At 41.8% G+C, this 21,234-nt stretch overlaps 1 protein-coding gene across 1 annotated transcript in view; it reads right to left on the reverse strand.

Annotated features, from left to right (window-relative positions):
* The window catches only part of gtf2b (general transcription factor IIB), a 33,933-nt gene extending 21,826 nt beyond the window's left edge, over positions 1–12,107 (reverse strand). The window contains exon 1 of the mRNA XM_076293366.1: positions 12,031–12,107. Coding sequence (XP_076149481.1) covers positions 12,031–12,047 — 17 coding nt within the window. The 5' untranslated portion in view covers positions 12,048–12,107. The remainder of the gene's footprint in view (positions 1–12,030) is intronic.
* Between the last annotated feature and the right edge of the window lie 9,127 nt (positions 12,108–21,234).

The following is a 21,234-nucleotide window of genomic DNA, read 5'->3' on the forward strand; positions in this document are numbered from 1 at the left end:
AGAATATGTAATATGTGAAGTGAAACTGGACGAGCCATAATAACTTCTGACTAGTTTCTCTATATAAGATTTATTTATGTGTAGCATGTTGTTCATGTCGCAATAATTATTTGGAGCAATTCACCTATGTTTAGATTGGATATTTACAGCAAACAAGTGACCCTCTTACGATTACATCTAGTGTGTTGTCACTGCTCCGCCGTAGGAAAGTCGATGCCCTTTTTACAGGAAACAAACTTGTTAAGTCATGAGTCAAAGCACCTGGCTAATAGATTCTACCATGTCATTGCGTTTTCGTCAGTCAATACGAAAAACTAGGGGAGTGGCAGTTGTAGCTAGACGTAATCTTCCGATCAAAGTGCTGGACGTCAGGGCGGATAAGGCAGGCAGAATGGTAATTGGGGGCCAAGCAGCGAAGCTGCGAAGGCACCCATTGAGTTACTAGCTTTTCTTATTATTATTATTCCACTTTTTTTGGCAGAAAGTTTCGGGACACTCCACTGACCACTCACGCTCATTTACGGATCTCTAAACCCAGCCGTCTAGCGCCACCAACGGGTCAAAATTTGGCCGAAAATTGAACCGCTGGGTCTAAAGTTATGAAATTCGGCGCACTGATTAAGGACCGTCCTATGATCACTCACCAATTTACAGAACGCTATGCCCAACACTCTAGCGCCACCAATGGGTCGAACCTGGATTGCATTCACGCATGTGACCATTGAACGGTGCGTCCGATTTTCACAAATCCGGCACCGTTGGAATCCCTGGACCGACCTGAGTTCAATGACTCCAATTACGTCACTTTCCGCCATATTGGCCCTCCGTCATATTGGATTTAGTCCAAACTCTACGAAAAGTTTCAGCTGTCAGAAATGTCATCCGATTTTCATGGAACTTGGCGCAGATGATCTTCAGACCAAACCGCACAAACGATCTAAGTTGATACTAAGTTTATTTGCCCGTGACAGCCAATCACACATAGCTATGATGCCGCCTAACAGGAAGTGGACTAACATCTCGGCTACGCTTTAATGTATGAAGTCCAAACTTGGTACAGGGACTTGGTATCTTATTGTGAGGACGCACTACGAAATTGGCATCATGTGGCCTCTATAGGGGGCGCTGCAATACAGGAAGTGAGCTCGTATCTCAGCAACGCTTTGGTGTACAAAGTCCAAACTTGGTATAGGGACTTGATTGTGAGAACACACTAGGAAATTGGCATCATTTGGCCTCAAGGGGTGCTGTAATAAAAAAAACTGAGCTCACATCTCAGCAACACTTTGGTGTATGAAGTCCGGGGACATGGTAGCTGATTGTGAGAACACAGTGTTATTTTCGCCTCTAGGGGCACTATAACAAAGTAAATGAGCTTATTTCTCAGCCATTCTTTATCCAATTGCAATCAAACTTGCTGTGAGTGCTTGCTCATGCCATGGCAACGCCATTCCTGCTATAGCGCACTGCTTGGCCCCCACATTGCTGATTGCAGCTATATTTGTGAAAGTAGAGCTGTATAGGCGGAAAGTCGCTCTTGCTTCGGTCTAAGCTCTGAACAAATTTGAAAAGGATTTTTATGACTGTTTAACGCATCATAAGTTAGAACTGACTGAGTATTCAATAATAGTTGGGGCTGACATGAATGCTGTGAGGGATGTGGATCGGGATCGCTCCTATCCAAGAACCTCAAGGGACTAAGAGTTGTCTACTGCTGCTCTGTGATCTTAGGTCCAAACCGTAGGCCTTCGAAACCGTTTATTGGCTGCATGGATTCACACTCATTATTTGCGTAAAGCGAAATCTGCCAGATTACAAACTCTTGAAGCTGAATTTTCTAGACCAGATTTACTTTTGCAAAATAATCATTCTTCAGACATTAAAACTAAATGTGTTCTTGTCAAAAAATGAATTAATGACATTTTAAAACAACAACCTAAATTAATACACAGAACTAGAGAACGGTACTATTTTCATGGATCCAGAACCAGTCTATGGCCATGAAAATCTACGAGATCTAACAAACACTTTACAGACTCCTCCTCTCCTCCATTAGATCATCTGACGGCCTGATTATAACTGAGCCCAAACAGATTAATAAAACTTAGTGATTTTTATTCCACTTTATACCAGTCTGAGGGACAGCTGGATAAAAACAGAAGTGAGAACTACCTTAAACAGCTAGATTTACCCTCTATCAGTAGAAGATTCTTTGGGCCTTGACAACCCTTTAACATTAGAAGAATTAGAAAAAGCGGCTTTGTCTATGCAGTCAAATAAATCATCTGGCATGGATGGAGTACCTCCGGAGTGTTATCTTTTATTTTGGGAGAAATTAGGTCCTTTACTTCTACACCTAATCACAGCATCAATTAAGAAAGGCACTTTTTCAAGAGATGTCAATACAGCTCTTATATCACTGCTCTTAAAGAAAGATAAGGATCCCACAGACTGTGCTAGATACAGACCTCAGAGTCTGTTAAGCGCAGACCTTCAAATTTATGCTAAGCTAATTGCGCACCGTTTTGATACGTTTATGCCATTTTTAGTTCATTGTGATCAGACGGGATTTAAAGACTAGACTTGCCTCTGACAATGTTAGGCGACTTCACATTATTGATACTGCAAAAGATGCAAAAGTCCCACTAGCTGCGCTGTCCCTTGATGCTATGAAGGCCTTTAATAGGCTGGAGTGGTCCTTTTTGTGGTCTGTATTAAAAACTATGGGGTAGTGTTGCACGGTACTAAAAAGTATCGATACTAAAAAGGCATCACGATGCCTTCACGCAAAAAAACGATACGATTTCCAACGTTTTTAGAATCGATACTTTATTATAATAATAATGTTCTGTGTCTGTGTGAACTGCTGCTCTCCTCCTTGCACGCATCTAGGCAAGTGGGCGTGTCAAGCAGGCAGCTCTGAGTGAGTGAGTGCGCAGCCAACGTCAACATAGTTCTTTGCCGACAGTCTTCGGCCTTGTGGATAAAACAAAAGGTGAAGTAAAATCTGGAACTACAGTATTTCGGATTCATCGCGAATAGTGAAGGCAAGCCATCAGCTACACAGAGGCCCGTTTGTAAAATATGTTTCAAAGTCATTTTAAAGCAGTAGCCTAGGCTACGAATGGAACTTGGCTGAACACCTCGCAGACATATCCTAACATTTTTAAAGAGTTCAAAGAACAACAGGTTAATATGCTATAGAAAACATGACTACATGGTTACTGCCAATTCTTCTCTTCTGTTTTAGTCTAGCCCAAGTGAAACGAGTATGGTTCTCTGGGATAAAGCGAACCTTCCTTCATCAATGAATTTTGACGAGACATAACGAGCTGTAATCATTTTGACGAGACATAACGAGCTGTAATCATAGGGTGCTAACGTGATGAAAGCGCAATGTTCACGCCAGAATAACATTACCATAACTTGTAAACAATCTATTTCATGTTCGGTCAGTACTACTGGTAATATTTGTCATGGCATGTAGACTGCAATTTGTTCAATAATTATTGCCCAGATGTAGGATAGGCTACCCGAAATGCGCTAATTAACCCAGTACACTACAGGTGACCCGTATTCGGGCAAATACAGTAGGGTTGGGCGATGTCGCCTAAATTGGCATTTGACGATGTGTACAGTAAAACATCGTGATGGACGATGATATCGTCGGGGGCGGGGGGGGGGTTTCGTGTAGTGAACAGCCTATAGGTATGTCTGTACAGAAATACATTTATAATGTTCTACATAAAAATAAAAAAAATGCTATTATATAGGCTATACGGCCTGATGGAAGTGGACAGCTAAGAGAGACATACTGACCAGGCTACCGAAGTTGTGTGGAAGATCTAATCCAAGAAAATTGTTGTGAAAGACGGATAGACAATCAATCTGAACACTTGCGTGTGCACCAACCAGCGGAATATTACACATTGACAGACTTCGCTGGACCCAGCAAAAAAGCTACTTAAGACTACTATCGTGGTCACTCATTTAAAATATTAGTACTATGCAGCATCCCACGTTATCAGGCTACCGTCTATGCTGACTATAAGGGCGGCGGGAAGTGAAAGTAAAGGGCTGCAATCGCGCAGTCCAGGCTATAGGAGGGCGAAGTAAAAACACTTTTACAAATAACGAATCCCGATTACCACTCCGCTGCTGTCTGGGACTTTTGCTAAATGCATGAAATACAAGCCTTACAGTGAAAGACGGATAGGCTACCTTCTGATCCTATAATTAACGAAAGAAATGGTTTATTTTAACACAGAGAAGAAGGACGCATTTGGCGCTTGCTGTAGCCTCGCAAAAATATTTGAGCGCTAGAATGTCCTAGTCGTAGCCTAACAATAATAAATCTATATTTTCTGCTAAAGCATTAGGCTACATATTACGTCCAATGTAGGCTATAGGCCTGCGAGACATGTAGGCTACTAAAGGACAATTAGGCTACACATTCCCGTCACAGTCAGGAATTATTTGAATAAGAGGGTAAGTCTTTTATTTTACAAGACGGTAGACTAATACGTGATAACTGTTTGGCTGACAGCCTTTAAAGTAGGCTCAATTTCATTTTCAGGGAAAGGTTTTTTTATGTTTTAGCCTGTTACAGCAAGAATTAGTGACTGGCATGTGGGGGCGTGGCATCACGATGGTTGCTTTCCATCGTGATGCCTGTCAACCATCACGATGGACGATGATATCGTCTATCGGCACAACCCTAAAATACAGTGCCCCCCACCTCCCCCCAACAACCCCCATGCATTTTTTTGCACCTTATCATGAACTACCATAGTCATGCTATATACCATTTTAAAGCTGAGAAACTCAAGAATCGATATATGTAAAGCTTTCCATGAATTAACATATATTTCGTGTGTAAAATATAAGTTTATCCCGATATATAACATATCAGAATACCCCCCTCCACCACCCCCCAAAGTTGCTGCGTTCATACTTTGTCACTTGTCTGTATGGCCGTACCAATAAGTTAGCCCAGCATGCTTGGTCTTGAAATTTTCGTAAGAATCCATAGATGTAAAATATCTACATTGTTTTATTGCCAATATATTGAGTAGTTGTACACGCCAGTACAAACAAAACAGATACATACGAAAAGAAGCGAAGTAAAAACTTAGTTTTCGCGGAAATCCAGATATTTCGGTTCTACTTCCATTATTGTCGCTGGATTCATGGTACTCCGCGTGTTCACGAGGCTCTTCTGATTCCATCGATACCCATTACATGTCTGTAGGACCAATGAGAGTCGAGATAGATGCCATCAAAGCCAATGAGTCACGTAAGCGATGAATCTGACAACCAGTCTTTGAATGGCCATAGCGCTGTGTCTGAGTGAGCCAATGAGATGGGACCTAGATGTCCGTGTAGCCAATGAGGAGAGCTTTCTTTAGACATGTGACACATCGTCACATTCTACTTCCCTGTCGGCTAAACTCAAGGCGCATAGCCCATGCGTAACCAGATTCCGAAGCAGTGGTTTGGAAGTTTGTTACTAAACAAGCAAGAGACATGTTTTTGAAGGTTTTTGTTCGTAAAACATGCCAAAGAGACAAAAAAAGACGAAACATGTCGAAGAACCCGAGGACATTGAAGATCGATCTGGAGGACATCGATGAAGGAGAAGAAAGCAATTTCTCGGAATGCGACTCCGAGGAGGAGCAGAACTTTTTAGCTGGGAAGGACCCTGATTTTGAGCTGTGAGTAGACTACTTATATCCATATACAGTTACAGATACAGTTTAGTTTGTTTTTGTAATGTTTAGTGCATAGTTTTTCATTTAGCTTTGTTTCATAGTGTGAACAGTGTTCTGGTACCTGGGGGGGAGGGGAGTTAGGTGAGAATGCAGTGTGTGTTTGTGTGTGTTTGTGTGTGTGTGTGTGTGTGTGTGTGTGTGTGTGTGTGTAAAAGAGAGAGCAGGGGGAGGTGTGACCTGAGTACACACATTTATATCATTTGTATAAGTTGTTGGGAAGGGTTTTCATATACTTTAGTGGGTCTGAGCCTAACTTCCACCTGTACAATTGTTTCAGTGACAGCGATGAAGACTGGGCCCCGCCAAGCAAAAAAACAAGAGCTGAGGATCCTGTGTCTGAGGAAGAGGAGCCGGTGGCCGAGACTATTTCAGTTGTTCATAACACGTTCCATTTTGTTGACCGTGGTTGCCAACATAAATACATTTCTATTGCATTGAATGTGAATCATTTGATGTTTCATTTGCCAGGGTATTGTTATTTTTTACCTTTGTTTCATTTTATAATACAAATGTTCACTGCATTACCTTGTTTGTCCTTTTTTCATGGAAATCTCAAAGGCGTAGGAGCAAAAGTAAGAGTTTCAGGTCAGATAATGCTTCTCTGGACTCATGGCACAGCCACTGCAAAGCACTCATGGTACAAGCAACATGACACAGAGAGTGTAACCTTTCATTTGACACCAAGATCATGGTTCTACATAAAGGGGTTCTTGTATAGGAAGAGTTTTAGTTTTGGGTAACCAAAGGTCCTTTTGGAGTCTCCAAATGGACACTTAGCAAAACGCATGTGTATGCCCACACAAATATGGGTCCCACACAGTCATACTTCATCCTATAAGGATCTACTTTGACATACAGATTCACAAGACCTGGTAGTGGGCCTCAGTGGTGTTTTCAAGAGAAAATAAGTGACCAAGAGGGCAGAATGTGGTCATTTCTAGAGATGTACATAACCGCCTATAAAAAAAACTATCATTCTACCCTTTGCCACTCTCTGATAGTTCATCACACAGTCAATCTATTGGTACCAAAAAATTCTACAAGGCCTTAGCTTTCCAAAGAGGTCAGGCACTTGATTGTAAGTCAAAGTATGTGGCAACAGGGCCATTTTAAGTAGGCGGTGTGCAATTTCGAGGAAAAACTCAAAATAGGGGTGTAAATGCTATGGGTTGTTAAAGCCCACAGCATATAATACCACCAAAGCGTGTGGTATTATATGTATATATAAAAGTCATAATAATAGCGGCTTATTGTTACGTGGTAGCAAATCATGTTATCAAAGAAATAGATGTAGGCTAATGTAGGAATGCACACAGATATATTGCAACAGGTAATGGTGCAGGCCTATCTGACGAAGACCTGAGTGGTTGGAACGTCGTACTTGAACACTGGGCGCGAAGAAGACTATCCTCACATTTTCCCCTTTGCAACTGTCAAAGAAATCCCATGAACACAGGAAGTCCTAGGGTAGCCTATACTGTACATCAGATGGCCTAAAGATTAGGCCCCTCTGCATAGCATGCAGTAATTTCAACACTGACCTTGATCTAGCCTAGTTTGGCTATTTAAAGCTACTTTATTGCCATAATTATAACAAACAATAAAGGACTTCATCACACAAACTAGGCCTACTATTTTACTGACTATAAAAAATAATAAATATGTAGGAAGTTTAGAAGTTTAGAACCCAGAATTGACCTGCACACTACAAAAGTGCACCAAATTAAACACAAATGACTCAATACACTTGGAGGAGGTCGCTATTTAAGCACAGAAATGAGACACCGAAATCCACGTTGTTATTCGATGCAGTTACTACCGTATGCGTCGGCACCGGTGCTATACTAGAACCGTGTTTCGGTGCCCAACCCTAATCCTCTCTTTTCCAGATATTTTAGGATTTCGCCGTGATATGACTTCATTATCGAGCATCGAGATATTTATGGCAGGTATTGTATCGAAGTCATAATTTTGGTATCGTGTTAACACTAAACCCGATTGACGCAAAGGGAGTCAAAAAACACACCCTTTCTTCTGTTACATTGCTCCGGAACTGTTCATCGCAGCGAGATGAAACCTTTATTGCGTATCAGAGCAGAAGTGGGGCTTTCCAACGAGACTATGCACTTGTCTGTACGATCAAGTATGAAAATAAAAAAAAAATCTGAAATTAAATCAATTGCACTCTCTGCGTTCACCTGCGCACCCATTACTCTGATTTGAATTACTCGCGGACCCGTGATCGGATATGCCACACGTCAGATGAAAGGGAAGACACAGAGCTATCATTTGATACCAAGTACATCCTTCTGGGTTAAACAACAGACGAAGTGACAGCAAAATAATAACTTCATATAGCTCGACTTACCCCACGTTTTTGTCTGTTTGTGGCAAAGCATGTTTATAATCCAACGCTATTGTAACTTCTCTATGGCAAAGCATGTTCATAATCCTGTTTTGAGATCCTAGAAAATTCCTGCATGGCATCCAATTCAAGGCTCACATTGCATCCCAATTTGTTCAACAAAGAAACACCTTTTTTGGCTTTACTTTGTTCATGGCAATGCAGTAAGAAATTGTTGTAGAGAATCATACGAGTGCATGTACACCATAGGCACACACAGGCTAACACGCAAACTCTGGTCAAGTCAGGTCTGATCAGTTCGTGTCACAGGTCATCACTAAATAAAAAAATGGCATTTATTTCTGTAAGGCGAACACCACTTCCGTAAATTGATCGGCCCCAGAGAATCCCTCCACCATGGCAATGATATTGCCAGATTCAAGACAGTCTGCTCTACACACACAAAGGTAAGTCGAGCTGCCAGCTTGCAGTGGTGAGTATGTCAAAATATATGATTTTTTTTTATACGCTTTTTGTATTTTTATTATTTAAAAATCTAAATTAAATCAATGCAAGTCTCATGTGACTTGCTCTGCTGCAGCCAGGGGTTTCTGCTGCACGGTCTCCTGATTTATTGAATGTGTGGGGTTTCAATGAGTGTTTGAGTGGTTTTTCCCCCTAAAGTAATTTAAATACTCGGCTGTACAAAAAAATGGAACAGGTGAGCAGACAAGTCTAACTTCAGCTGCAGTATCAAACTATAATGCTTCACAGTGTGGGACATTAATTTCACAGACTAGTAATATAAATGCAAATGGTTATGGAACACCCATTTTTTTCTTCTCACATCCAATATCCAACTAAAGATATAAGAACAATTTTCATGATACATTTTGAACATGCTACCATGGAACATATTTTCATATGCATTGATGAATTTATGGGAGGGCGAGGGAAAAGTGGGAGTAGACTATCACGCAAACACAGGGGAGGAGAAGTGCTAATAGCGATTAGGTGCTCCACCATATGAACAGCGCACGTCTGTTTTGCGGTGAAAAAGTTAAATCCAAATTCCGGTTAAATGCATCAATTAGGCTATAGAAACTTTCAGAGACAGCTGATTCAGTATTCAGAGCATCAGTTTTCTTTATTGTAGGCTACTATGTCAAAAGCAACTTTAACGTTTGTTTGCCTTTCTAATAGGCTATCGTTTGTTCACTTTCACAACATTGCCTTCTCAATCTGCTAGACTAGGGTAGCCTATTTTAAGGCATAGCCCTAGTCTACCTGCAGTAAATAGTTCGAGTCATTTTTTTTAAGTGGAGTAGGCCTAGAACTACTAGGGCTACTGTATGTCGCTGCTTGTTGACATCTTATTATCATGTAGCCTATGATCGCTAAACTTTTAATGTCGCAATCGGTTATCTCCGTTCAGCAGCGCTTGTGGTTCAGCTGTGGGCACGCAATTAGCGGCAGGGACAAGCGGTGATGACCGATGTTTACATAGCCTAATGAAGTGACAGCTTAGTAAATTCCATGCAGTATGGCAAAGCATAGTGTTCGCTGCATAGAAAAACTCAATAGCCTATTAGCGCTTTCTTTGTAGTCCTACATCCAGCCCTGAGTGTTGGCCTGGTTGCTAGCTTCTTCAAACTTTGCAAACTCAGCTGGGTGTTGTTACAATTGCGGCGCGGGAATGCATTTGACCGGCATAAAATCGGCATATCTCAGACTGACCGGCCAGTCGCCGGTCATGGCCGATCACGTGAAAAACGGCCAATTCCGGTCACCAGCCGATCTATCGGTGCATCTCTACTGTAGATGATATATTGCACACCCCTGCTACCCAACCATCAGTCAGTACTTTGACTATCAAAAAAGTACATCTCAAAACATAAGAAAGCTTGAACTCACAGCTTTCAAATTGACCTATCGCTAAACGGAGGGGATATAGGCTATCAGTTTTTGTCCTAATAGCCTACCCTACTATCTCTTAGATTTCACTATTGACGGCACAATAACTTTTACAAAAGACCAGAAAACAATGTTAAGGCATTTGTGGAGAAGAAGGATGGTTCGTGTGTTCTTCCTACATCTCATGGTAAGTTATTTTGTTGCTCTGATTGGTTAGAACTAGGTCTATCTAATTGAGTGCAGAGGCATTCCCCCCCTGTATCGGTTAAAACACGCCCGATAATTACGTCCCAATGGAGCAGTATCAGACTCATATTCTGACTAGAATTGAGTATGGCTACATCAGGCTAGCAACATCCAACTTTGCCACCTAAATATGTGGAATTGGGTAATATGAGGACGGTAACAGTATCAATATCAATGTTGGCAGGTATGCTATTATGATTTAATGTTACAATATATTTGACTTTACACTACTCATTTGTTCATAATGCTTATACTGTTTATTGTTGCAGTTGTAAGTTGCTCTGAATAAAAACGTAAGCAAGTAAACACAAACATCAACATAGCTTAAACCAGGGATGGGCAAACTACGGCCCGCGGGCCGGATCCGGCCCGCCAAGCACTTTCATCCGGCCCGCCGAGCATTTCATTTAGGCTAGTTATCAGGCTGCTCGCTATTTTTTTCCTGCGATAGACGTTGGTTAGCTTTACTGCAAACTGCTTTTCACTCTCCTTAGATAACGTTTACAATGTCAATGTCAAAACATCATGTTAAATAGAGATAACATCATGTTAAACTAAGTTAACTCTTAGTTATCTCCTTTGCAGCAGATCTAACGTGAACATATGCAATCCATTTAATTGGGAACGCGTCTGCACTCACGAGAGGGAGAGGGAGAGAGAGCCGCAGGTTCCAGCTGGCTTGTGATTGTTGATAATTGATATCTCCTTATAAGAAAGTTTTAAAAGGAAATCATGAAGGCAACAGTAGTTCCCACTACTGACCATTTAAAAACTGTGAGAGGGCCCAGCCGTAGGTACAGCACTAGCCATAGTGGAGCAGGCAGAAGATCATTGAGAAATAAACGTGAATTAAAGCGACTGTCTTAAAGCGATAGTGTACAATTTATACATTTGTTAAACAGCATAAAATTAGCAGTATTTTTAAAACAAATTAGCAGTATTTTAAAACAAATACTTTTCATTCTAAATTATAGGCTATAAAAATGTTTTTTTTTTAGGCGTGTGGTGTGGGGGGGGGGGTTGTGTGGCCCGCCGGCCAATTTTCAAAACCTAATGTGGCCCTTGAGCCAAAAAGTGTGCCCACCCCTGGCTTAAACCTTACCGTTAACCTGTAAATTTGCCAAAAAGGAGCTTGCTAGCTACTCAACAAGGCCTAACTTCAGTTATGGTTCTAGGCTACCAAACTCGAGCCAGACGCCAGTGTGACACTTTGGCCGTTTACAACCGAAGCTAGTTCAATTTCAGAATAAACCCGCCGGGTGGGGGTGGGGGGGGTCCCTAATGTCACAGACTGTAACGTTAACGTTATTTGAAAGCTCTTATCGTAGACGTTGTTATTCAGGTAGAAAAATGCAACGTTAAGCTTGACCACAAATGTTAACGTCACTGTTCCTAAACTGCTCTGTTCCAGGGATTGTCAATGGCTAACGTTAACAACGAAGGTTAACAAAAAATTGTATATCCTATTCATCATAATGTTAGTTAAATAACTATACCTCTCTATCTAACTTTAGAAAGCTCAACTAGACAGCAGGTTGTCATAGCTTTGTTCCCACAAGGCCACGATGCATCTCATCCATGCTAACGTTAATTACAAAAGGATAGCTAAATATAACACAATGTCGAGTTAAAATACGTTAATTCTTGAAAGTGTTCGACATTCGACATTAGTATCATAATGTTACAACAGTTTATAAGATAAGACACCCTGTACTGATCTCTCATTTCATAAATACGTTATCAATTGATACATACCGGCTCGTCGACGCCATACTACTTCTCTCGTCCCTTTGCCAGCTGAAACGTTACGACAGTGTGCAACCAGCGACGACGTTTCCTACTAGTGGCCGCGTCTGTTTTCAAAATAAAAGTCACCACCCATTCGTTTGTTTGTAGGGGAGGGAAAGTGAAAACCAGCGCCCCAAGTGGTTGCGTTCCTATCGAAGAGCAGCTCTATGACCTTTAAAAAATATATACATGGATTTCTATGGAACGTCACGAAAACATGCGTGCGCAACCAAGAGGCAGAAAGCACCACAGAACAGCATAGAGCAATGCAAAAGAGCAAAAGAATAAAATGAGTTTTTGTGCTGAAAACTGCACCAATTCGAAATCACGATGGTTAGAGAATGTTAAATATGTTCAATATCCCTAACGGAATGCATGTCTTCGCCAAAAATGACAAAATACATAATCCAAATGAACGTCAAACTTTGAAATATAGTCTGAAATGAGATGTTATTATCATTGAGACAACAGGGGTATACAAAAAATCCGATTGTAGCTTACAACAGCCGACTATTTAGGTTAAGTTTATAACGTTGTGGACGGCCACCAAGCGTCTTCTGCCTCACGGCTGCGTGCGCATCTAGTTTTGTTGGTAAACGGGAAACCCGTGTATAATAGACCTCTCCAGAATAAGTCCCGTCTCCTAACTTCCGTATCCATCCAACCTTCGGTCGTCAAATGTCTATGAGAAATAACATGGCTTTTTGAAAGATCGTACCTGTCAAACTCTGTATGACAAAGTAGAAAAAGCTGGTGGGCAGATTGGCCTACACACTTCTGCCATCTAGTTTCCACTGGATTTTTTGATTTTCGGTGCACCGACAATCAAAAAATCCAGTGGAAACTAGATGGCAGAAGTGTGTAGGCCAATCTGCCCACTAGCTTTTTCTACTTCGCTACCTACAGATGTTTTACCGGTATGATATTTCGAAACGCCATGTTATTTCCCATAGACAATCGACGCCAGGAAGTTCGATGGATACGGAAGTTACGGAGGCGGGATTTATTCTGGAGAGGTCTATGAAGCCAAATCAGTGAAGTTATCCACCAAAAATATTTTTCAGTGTGCATACAGCAAGAATCTACTCTGAAAATGTCAGACCTTATTTGGCCTTTTTTTTAAAAAATAAACAGAATTGCTCCTTTAGTTTCATAAACAGACTACAACTAGTAGCCTATATAATAATAGTAGTTGTACTCACCGTAACCAGAGGCGGGCACAAATACATCAAAAACTATTTTGTTACAAACTACAAATACTGGCTCATAAAATGTAACAAAATAAAATACAAAATACTGATATGAAAAATGTATTTAATTAAAATTTAGTAATTTGAAAATACAAAAATATCCACACAATAATCATGGTATACCAACTTTTTAAAAATAATTTACAAGGCATATTATTGAAAAGGTATCCCCAAGAGACAAGAAATACTATTTTCTGATTGGCTGGCAGAAGGCTATTAATTATGTAGCCTACATTGGGGCTCCTATGAAGTAGATCTGGTAAAAAAAAATTAAACAGCATCCCATATCGATGATTGAACTGAAAAGAAGCAAACTTCGCAACAGTGGAATCAACTGTAACATTATGGCATACTACCCACCATCATTTCCGTAACCAATGAATGTAGAACGACAAATTTTACAGGTCGACCTCTTTTTAAACTGAACTGCATTTCCCTTTTTATGCTATAAATGCATGCCTATTGCCTATATAAATGACTGGCAACATGGGGGACAAACAGAATAGCATCCTGTAAGTTGTCCCGATATACAGAATTAATTAACTTGGTAGAGAAAACTCTTTCTGCATCAGGGAGGTCTTTGCGTCAGTCTCCTCCATTACTTCTGCATAACTCGGCGGATGTTATCCCTGGCATAAATCCTCATGTCAAATCCACAGTGGTTTTAATACTGTCCTGTAGTGAGAATGAACATCAGCTATTAGGTACTCAAGGTCTTGGGGTCAAAGGTCATGGTCATATGGGGTCCATGTCCTAATGTTCTCCCTCAGTATCTTATCTGTATTGTTTTCACATTTTAGTCTTGACTTGACACACCTGACAATTCAAGCTCCTGAACTTTTTATTTCTTTTTTTAACTTTCAATGTTCTAAGGGGATGATGAAACAGAAAAGACAGATATAATGCTTTTAACTTGTCTATAGGGTGACATTATATTGGCGGCGCAAAAAAAATGGGTTTACAACCCATGTTGACCATTTTGGCTCCCTCAGTTGACTTTTCTATTCATTTTTTCCAACTTCAGACATGTCCAGAGGGGATCGTAAAAGAGAAAAGTTGTATCTAACACCTACGTTGGTCACAATGTGGCAAACTACTGCAAGAAAAAGGAAAAATGGGTTTACATTTTACGCTGTCCTTCCAAAAGGGTAATAAAATGAGTACTTGTATGGATAAAACTTTAGAGCTGAATATTGGGAATTGGCCATCATTGGGCACCCACCCTATTCTTATGGAGTAACCCCTAGGCAACAAGATACAACAAAAAAAAAGAAAAACTTTAACCAACAAAACAAGGTTCACCATGATTCTGGCATTTGGCTACCAGACTATGATAAGCATAGCTTATTGTAATGGTTAGTATATTTAACTGAGTGATGAAATGTTGGCTTATTAGAGAAAAAATTACAGATTTTTTAAAGTATTTAAGTATTTGAAATACTCTAAATACAATCCCTCAAAGTATTTTGTCACAAACTACATTAGATTTGTTCCAATCCTGCAAAATACAAATTACTAAATACGCTAAAGTAATTAAATACGTATTTAAAATACTGCCCATGTCTGGAGGTATGGAACCATTTTAAACAAGTTGTGGGCAGTGACAACATATGTGTTGGCTTTGTCGCGTGCATTAAGTGCGGCACGATGCTCGTCTGACAGCAAAAAAACGTGGACCCACGATGAACAGACACGTGAAGCAGGCTTGCCATGGCAGAAATAATTATAGTCAGCCTTCAATGTCCTTTTTTGTCACTTCTCCAAGCATACCCCTGAGAGCGAGGCAAGCCCTCACAGAGAAATGCGTTGAGTTTTGCTACAGGGGCATAATTTTACGTTGTAAGTAGCTTACGTTTCTTCATTCGGATTCATTTGCGATCCATTCCTTTCTGAATAAACAAACAACGTAGCCTAGTTTGCATGCTTCGATTGATTAAGATTAATTAGATGAAGATTAATTAGACTACGAAATGGTTTAAAATAAGCAAGCCTACTTCAAGCTGCTTTAAGGCAGACACCAGGCTCAACACCGGCCTCAACGCCGACAGAACAGACCAAGCATTACAACACGAAAGTGGAGATATACTGGATGTAAAAGCAATTGTGCACGCTTTGATCAGCCAGCAGAGATAAACATCAGGTAGCTTACCTTACTTGTGAGAGCATTCACCTGATGGTGGCTGCACCAGCCAAGTTGTGATCCACGCCAAACTACTATGCGCCCCGGAAGACGGGAAAGATAGAGGGTATAGCACATCCAGGTAGCAATTACGTTCTTAGATATAAGTCTGCCTGGGTCCGCCCCGTAATTAGGATGAACACAGCCACAACCACACCAATCCAGCACAGGGGGAGGGGAGGAGAAGCAAAGGAGCCAAGTAATAAGGTGTAGTCCAATCTGCTACACATGACATGGTGGCCACTGATCATACCTGTGCTGGTGTTGACTACCCTTCACCATGCCTTAGTTATGCTGCTATAGCATAGTGCTGTCATGGACTTTTCATGTCTTGCCTTTCAATCCTCTCTCCCTCTCTCAACTCTCCATCTTTTGCCTCTTCTCTCTATAGTATAATATATACCATATTGTATTGTAATATATTGTAACGTCGGCGCAGAAGACATTGCGTAGTGTTCTCCCACGCAGGGCATGGCCTCCGCTCAGCTAGAGAAGCTGGGAGCGGGATACCTCACCACTGGGTGGAGGCCCACACAAGAGGATCCGGAGAGAGCCCTTATAAGGGCTGCTAAAAAGCTCGGGGACTTCTATCGCTACTGCTGACGGAGGAGAGGTGCTGTCTGGACCTGCCTGCTGCCATGGGAGGAGATCTTGCCAGAAGGGGCCCGAAGAAGCGTTCGCCGAGAAGACGACGCTGGCCTGGGCAGTGACTCCGCGCCGGGCGGTTCGAGGCGCCTGTTCTAGTTGGCCTGTTGGCCGGCGCCTTTAAAAAAAAAAAAAAAAAAAACTTCGTTGTGTGGAGTTCGATAGCATGGCCACCTCGGGGGTCGTGCCTTCGCTGAGGCCGCGAAGGTGTGAAACGGGCCGGGAGCAGAGCAGGACGGCTCTGCGAGGAGGTAACACGAGGAGGGACGCCGAAGACGGTAGCTGCAGCGGGAGAACTCAGCGTGGTCCGGTTGCTGCGGAGTCGGTGCCTGTCTGTCCTGGTCGGTGAATCGACGGAGCGGAGCGGCGTTGGTACAGCTACATCTGACCCCCCTCGAACCCCGGTGCTTGGTACAGTGTCGACGGTTGAAAAGGCCACCTAGGGCCCCGCCAGGAGAGGAGGAGTGCTGCGGTGACACGCCGCGGAAAGTGCAGCCTAAGGGCGGTTGCTGAGAGGGAGCTGGTGACGAGCGGGGATGGCCACGTGGTTGCTAGCACGCCCGCACTGGATTGCTAGCAGCGTGGCTCCCCGTTGAGTGAGCTCCTGCGGCGTGCACCCCACGTGAGTTGGCGGTATTGTCGCACTGGACTAAGTGGCGGGCGACGCGCGCCGACGTTAGCATGAGGCTACCTCGTGGTCATTGCCGAGGACGGCAATGGCTTGTTGGGGGAGCTGTGTAACGTCGGCACACAAGACATTGCGTAGCGTTCTCCCACGCAGGGCATGCTGGGATGCGGGAGTGAACATTTGGGGTTTATGTCTGTATTTCTCCTTAGTTTTGAGTGTAATGTTAGCGTCTTTGTTGTAACATGTTTTCCTTTTAGTTCTCCCTCGTGTGTGATCCTCCCTCGTATGTGACAACTGTGTGTGTCGCTATCAAATCGTTACAATATGGTACCATTGATATACTTATTAAAGACAGAGGGGGAGAAGCTGTAGAAGCCTCACCTACAAAATAAGATGAAAGCTTTATTATTATTAATCAGTGTCAACATAAAAACTAAAGTTAGCTAGCTAGCTAACGTTAGGCTAGCATGCCACATACTAGTTGGTTGGGCTGGTTAACATTAGCAAACGTTTGCTACTAAGTTAGTTACCAATTAACAAGATAAAACTAGGCATGATAAGAATATTTATTTAGTTAGAAAAGCAAGTTTACCTAGCTAGTAACATCAGTATTTACCTGTTATGAAGTCCATGTTACAAACACAAGCATTCTTGATGATCGCCTCCGTCCAGTGCTTTTTTCTGATTTAGCCATTGTTGCCATCTTTTTTTGACCGGTGGTATTCGATAGTATTTCAAATTCAACCGATTACTTTTTCGGTTCTGGCACCCGACAGCACAGCAAGATGACACCATGATAACCTTTAGCTTCCCAGCTGAGGTGATGGTTTGTTTTGCCTCCAGTGAACGTAGTGACGTAGGCTCAGAAGGTACCTATAATGACTGGCTGCAGTCTGCGGGACGGGGCGGGGACATCCACATCCACGTGCGACGTCACATGCTACGTCATTACGTAGCAACATTGAGTGTCCACTGCTTGGTTGAATTTCCCATTGTCCTGCATTCTTTACAACATGTATTAACTATATTATTTGCACACCTATGAAGTAAGTCCAATTTGTTGGCCGTACCACACTTATATTATATATGTATATTAATTCGCCAAACTGGTTGTGTAATTTAAATGAACCAAACAATTTTGACAAGATTTGGGAAAGATTCTTGAAAGATTGTAGTCTTTCAAGCTTTACTCAAAAGACTCCAATCTTTCAAGAATCTTTCCCAAATCTTGTCAAAGTTGTTTGGTGTAAGGAGGCCATAATAATAGAGTACTAAAGTGAAAACGTCACGTTGTCCTGGCAACCGGATTTTCAGTTCTAAACAACCAAACGAGAGATGGCATTTTCCATTGCTTCGCTGTGTTCTTTCTTTTAAAACGAGAATAAATTAATTTCAAGAGGTGAAACATGTGGAGGCTTTTATATATTTTTCCGGGGTATTAAAAAGTTTGCGCTAGTATGAAATATAAAGTTTATAACGTAACAGTAAATTTGCCTAATCTGTTCTGATTACATAACGTTATTACTGTCAACCGGGGTGGCTTCGGACACTTTTTAAAAAAAAATTGGAATTTATTTACAAACCTGAAAAAAAAAGTCTGATGCCTGCATGTAGGGGCGAAGCACTGCACTATACTGACAGCAGTTTACATGACGTTTGTTTAGTTTTTTTTTTTTTAATGAAGACAATCTATTCTCAATATTACTTACATCATTGGTAAAGCAAACTCGCAAATCATTTTGCAAAAAAATCGTTCCTTTTCCATAAAACGTTCGTGTGGCATGGTTTCCCCTTGTTAATTTGGTTTGTTTAGAACTGAAAATCCGTTTGCCAGGACAGCGTGACGTCACACTTGAGTACTCTATAGTATCTGTCTGAATCCTGCAAGACTACAAGACACGCCCACTACGAGATACGCCCACGCCCACTACCAGACACGCCCATACCAAAGACACGACACTTGGTTCATCAACCGACTCTGCCTACACTACTTGAACGAATTGTCTGTGTCTGCTAATCGGTGTTTCACAACACAAACACAAAAACCACATATTGCTTAAAGTTCGGAATTTGTGCAGTTTACCTCTTATATCCTCCATCACGTATGCATTAGGCTACAAACGTATCAAAGTTGTCTTTTGTCCCATTCCTTCAGGGGAATATACTGGAAGTTTGTAGTTTTTATTCATAACACATCCAGTGGGGTATACTACGAAGCACGTTAGACATATCTAGGCTATGTAGACATATCGAGGCTTGACAAAGCCTTGACTCAGGGGTATACGTTAAGTGATACTACGATTGCAGTTATGTGATATATTTGTCAAACTAGGCTTTCAGCTCAGATCTGTGCGCGTTCTCGGTGTTAGGATGACTTTGGCCAATCGTGTAACGTGGAGACGCACAAGACCGCCTCTATTAAAAAACAATTACTTCCGCATTCATGAGCGATAGCTTAATCTACACTGCGGTCATTTTTTGTGTCTAACCTTTAACATCAAATAAATCCATTGTCATCAGTTGTTGTATGGTATGCACGTCCATAGTGGGATATTTGCACGCACAGCACTATTAAAGCGCATTCGAGATCCAAAATGTTAGTAGAGGCGGAGCTACATCTGTAGATATATGACAGAATCCTACATGTGAGATAACTTTCTTTTTTAAGACAATTGATTGGTCAGTGTGCAGTAGATTACACGATTTCAGCTATAACTTAGCACATAACCTCCTTCCGACCAGGTTTGGTTGACAGCATAAGATACCATGGTGATATAGCGACACTAAAACAGATCCACTTTCGTGTCACAGCATAGCCTGGCTTTGAGCGCAACATACCTCGCTAACCCACTAATCGAGATTCGTAGTACACCCCACAGGTTCCAAAAAAAATCTATGAAAAAAAAACAATAACTAAACATGCAGGCTGTTTCTTACGGAGCCCTCCGGGTGACATGGGGGGAAAAAACATGGGTTAGAAAAAAAAAAAAAAAAAAGTAGTGGGGGAAAAAAAACATGAAGAAGAAAAAAAAAAACGATGCACTTTTGCGGGATCTCATTGCGGGATCTCGCAAAAGTTTTGCGAGATCCCGCAAAATTTTTGCGAGATCTCGCAAAACTTTTTTTCTACTTTTGGAACTTGCTGGGCTTCCTACTTGACCCCAATAGGCCCACAAACCACCACCGCCAGATGGCAATCGTATCATGATACTCTGATTGCTCTATCACTGTTGCGTGTTGTGGGTTTTCTGGACACATTACATAGGCCTATGACAAGGGAGGGAGAGGGAGACACCTGCGTGCAGACATGCACACACAGCAGGCTACAATAAATTGCCTAACAGACAGCAGCCTAATTTCGAGGTATCACCAGGGTGCGATTTGTAGGGGGGGATGGTGAGGATTTCCCCAACTCTGGTTTTCCTATAGCCTGACGTAGTCATACTCAATTCTAGTCAGAATTTGAGTCTGATACTGCTCCATAGAGCTGTGATTATGGGGCGTGTTTCAAACGAACCAGGAAAAAAAATGCCTCTGCACTCAATTGGATAGACCTACAACCAATCAGAGCAACGGAGTGTGTGACGTATGTTAAGCGACGCATAGTTGATGTCAACAGAACTCAACTGCACGCTAGAAGAAGAAAATGTGAGCGATTTTCGCAGGTGTTGTAAAAATAATGTAAGGATACACGGAGTTCTTCAACACACGAACCTCATTTTTGAGAGAAACAGTAAAGGTGAATGCATATACGATCAAGTTATCCGTTTAGGATTACAACTCCACAACACTGCAAACAAATCGCATCGCATTTGTCGGTCCTGTCAGAACTTTATAACACGGTTGGAACGCGACATGCCCGTGTTTAAAAAATGGACAGAAGACGAAGGAGACCAGCCTGAAGAACCGTGTTCATCTGAGGCATCAGAGACGCCCCGGACTCTGAAGAAGTTCTGCCCCAATCCGTCAACTCCAACCGGTACAAAAACGCGAAGAAGCATTACAGAGGTAAGCTTGTTAATACATTTCTACTTCTTATGATATGACTATGAGAATAACCTCGATTGCCACGTTTCACATGAGTTAGTAGTGAGTCGTAGTGATGGCCAAATGAGGCTTCCTGAACCACTGAGGCTTTCCAGCCCATTGGTTCACCAAAAGGTTCGTTTACCTGAAGCCTCATGAAACAGTGTGCTCCCTAGTGACACCTGCTGTGCAAAGCAATGTATCGCACACAAATCTATTCATCCTGAGCAACCAAATTGTCATGGTGTGGGCACACCCTTTTTCTATTGCCTGTGTATTAAATAAAGTTTTTTACTCTGCTTGTGTTTACCTATGCACACACAACTCACACACACATAACTTTGTATTCAGTAGTTCTTTGGGTTAGTGATGACAGTGAATGCCCCAAATGAGTGTAAAGAAATCACTGAGTGCAGTGCTGACTGAGTGCAATAGTGTAGTGC

Source organism: Alosa pseudoharengus, unplaced genomic scaffold (genome assembly GCF_046254945.1).
Source record: "Alosa pseudoharengus isolate Yale_2024_CS ecotype anadromous, Long Island Sound unplaced genomic scaffold, YU_APseudo_1.1 YU_APseudo_1.1_scf_2, whole genome shotgun sequence".
NCBI lineage: Eukaryota > Metazoa > Chordata > Actinopteri > Clupeiformes > Clupeidae > Alosa > Alosa pseudoharengus.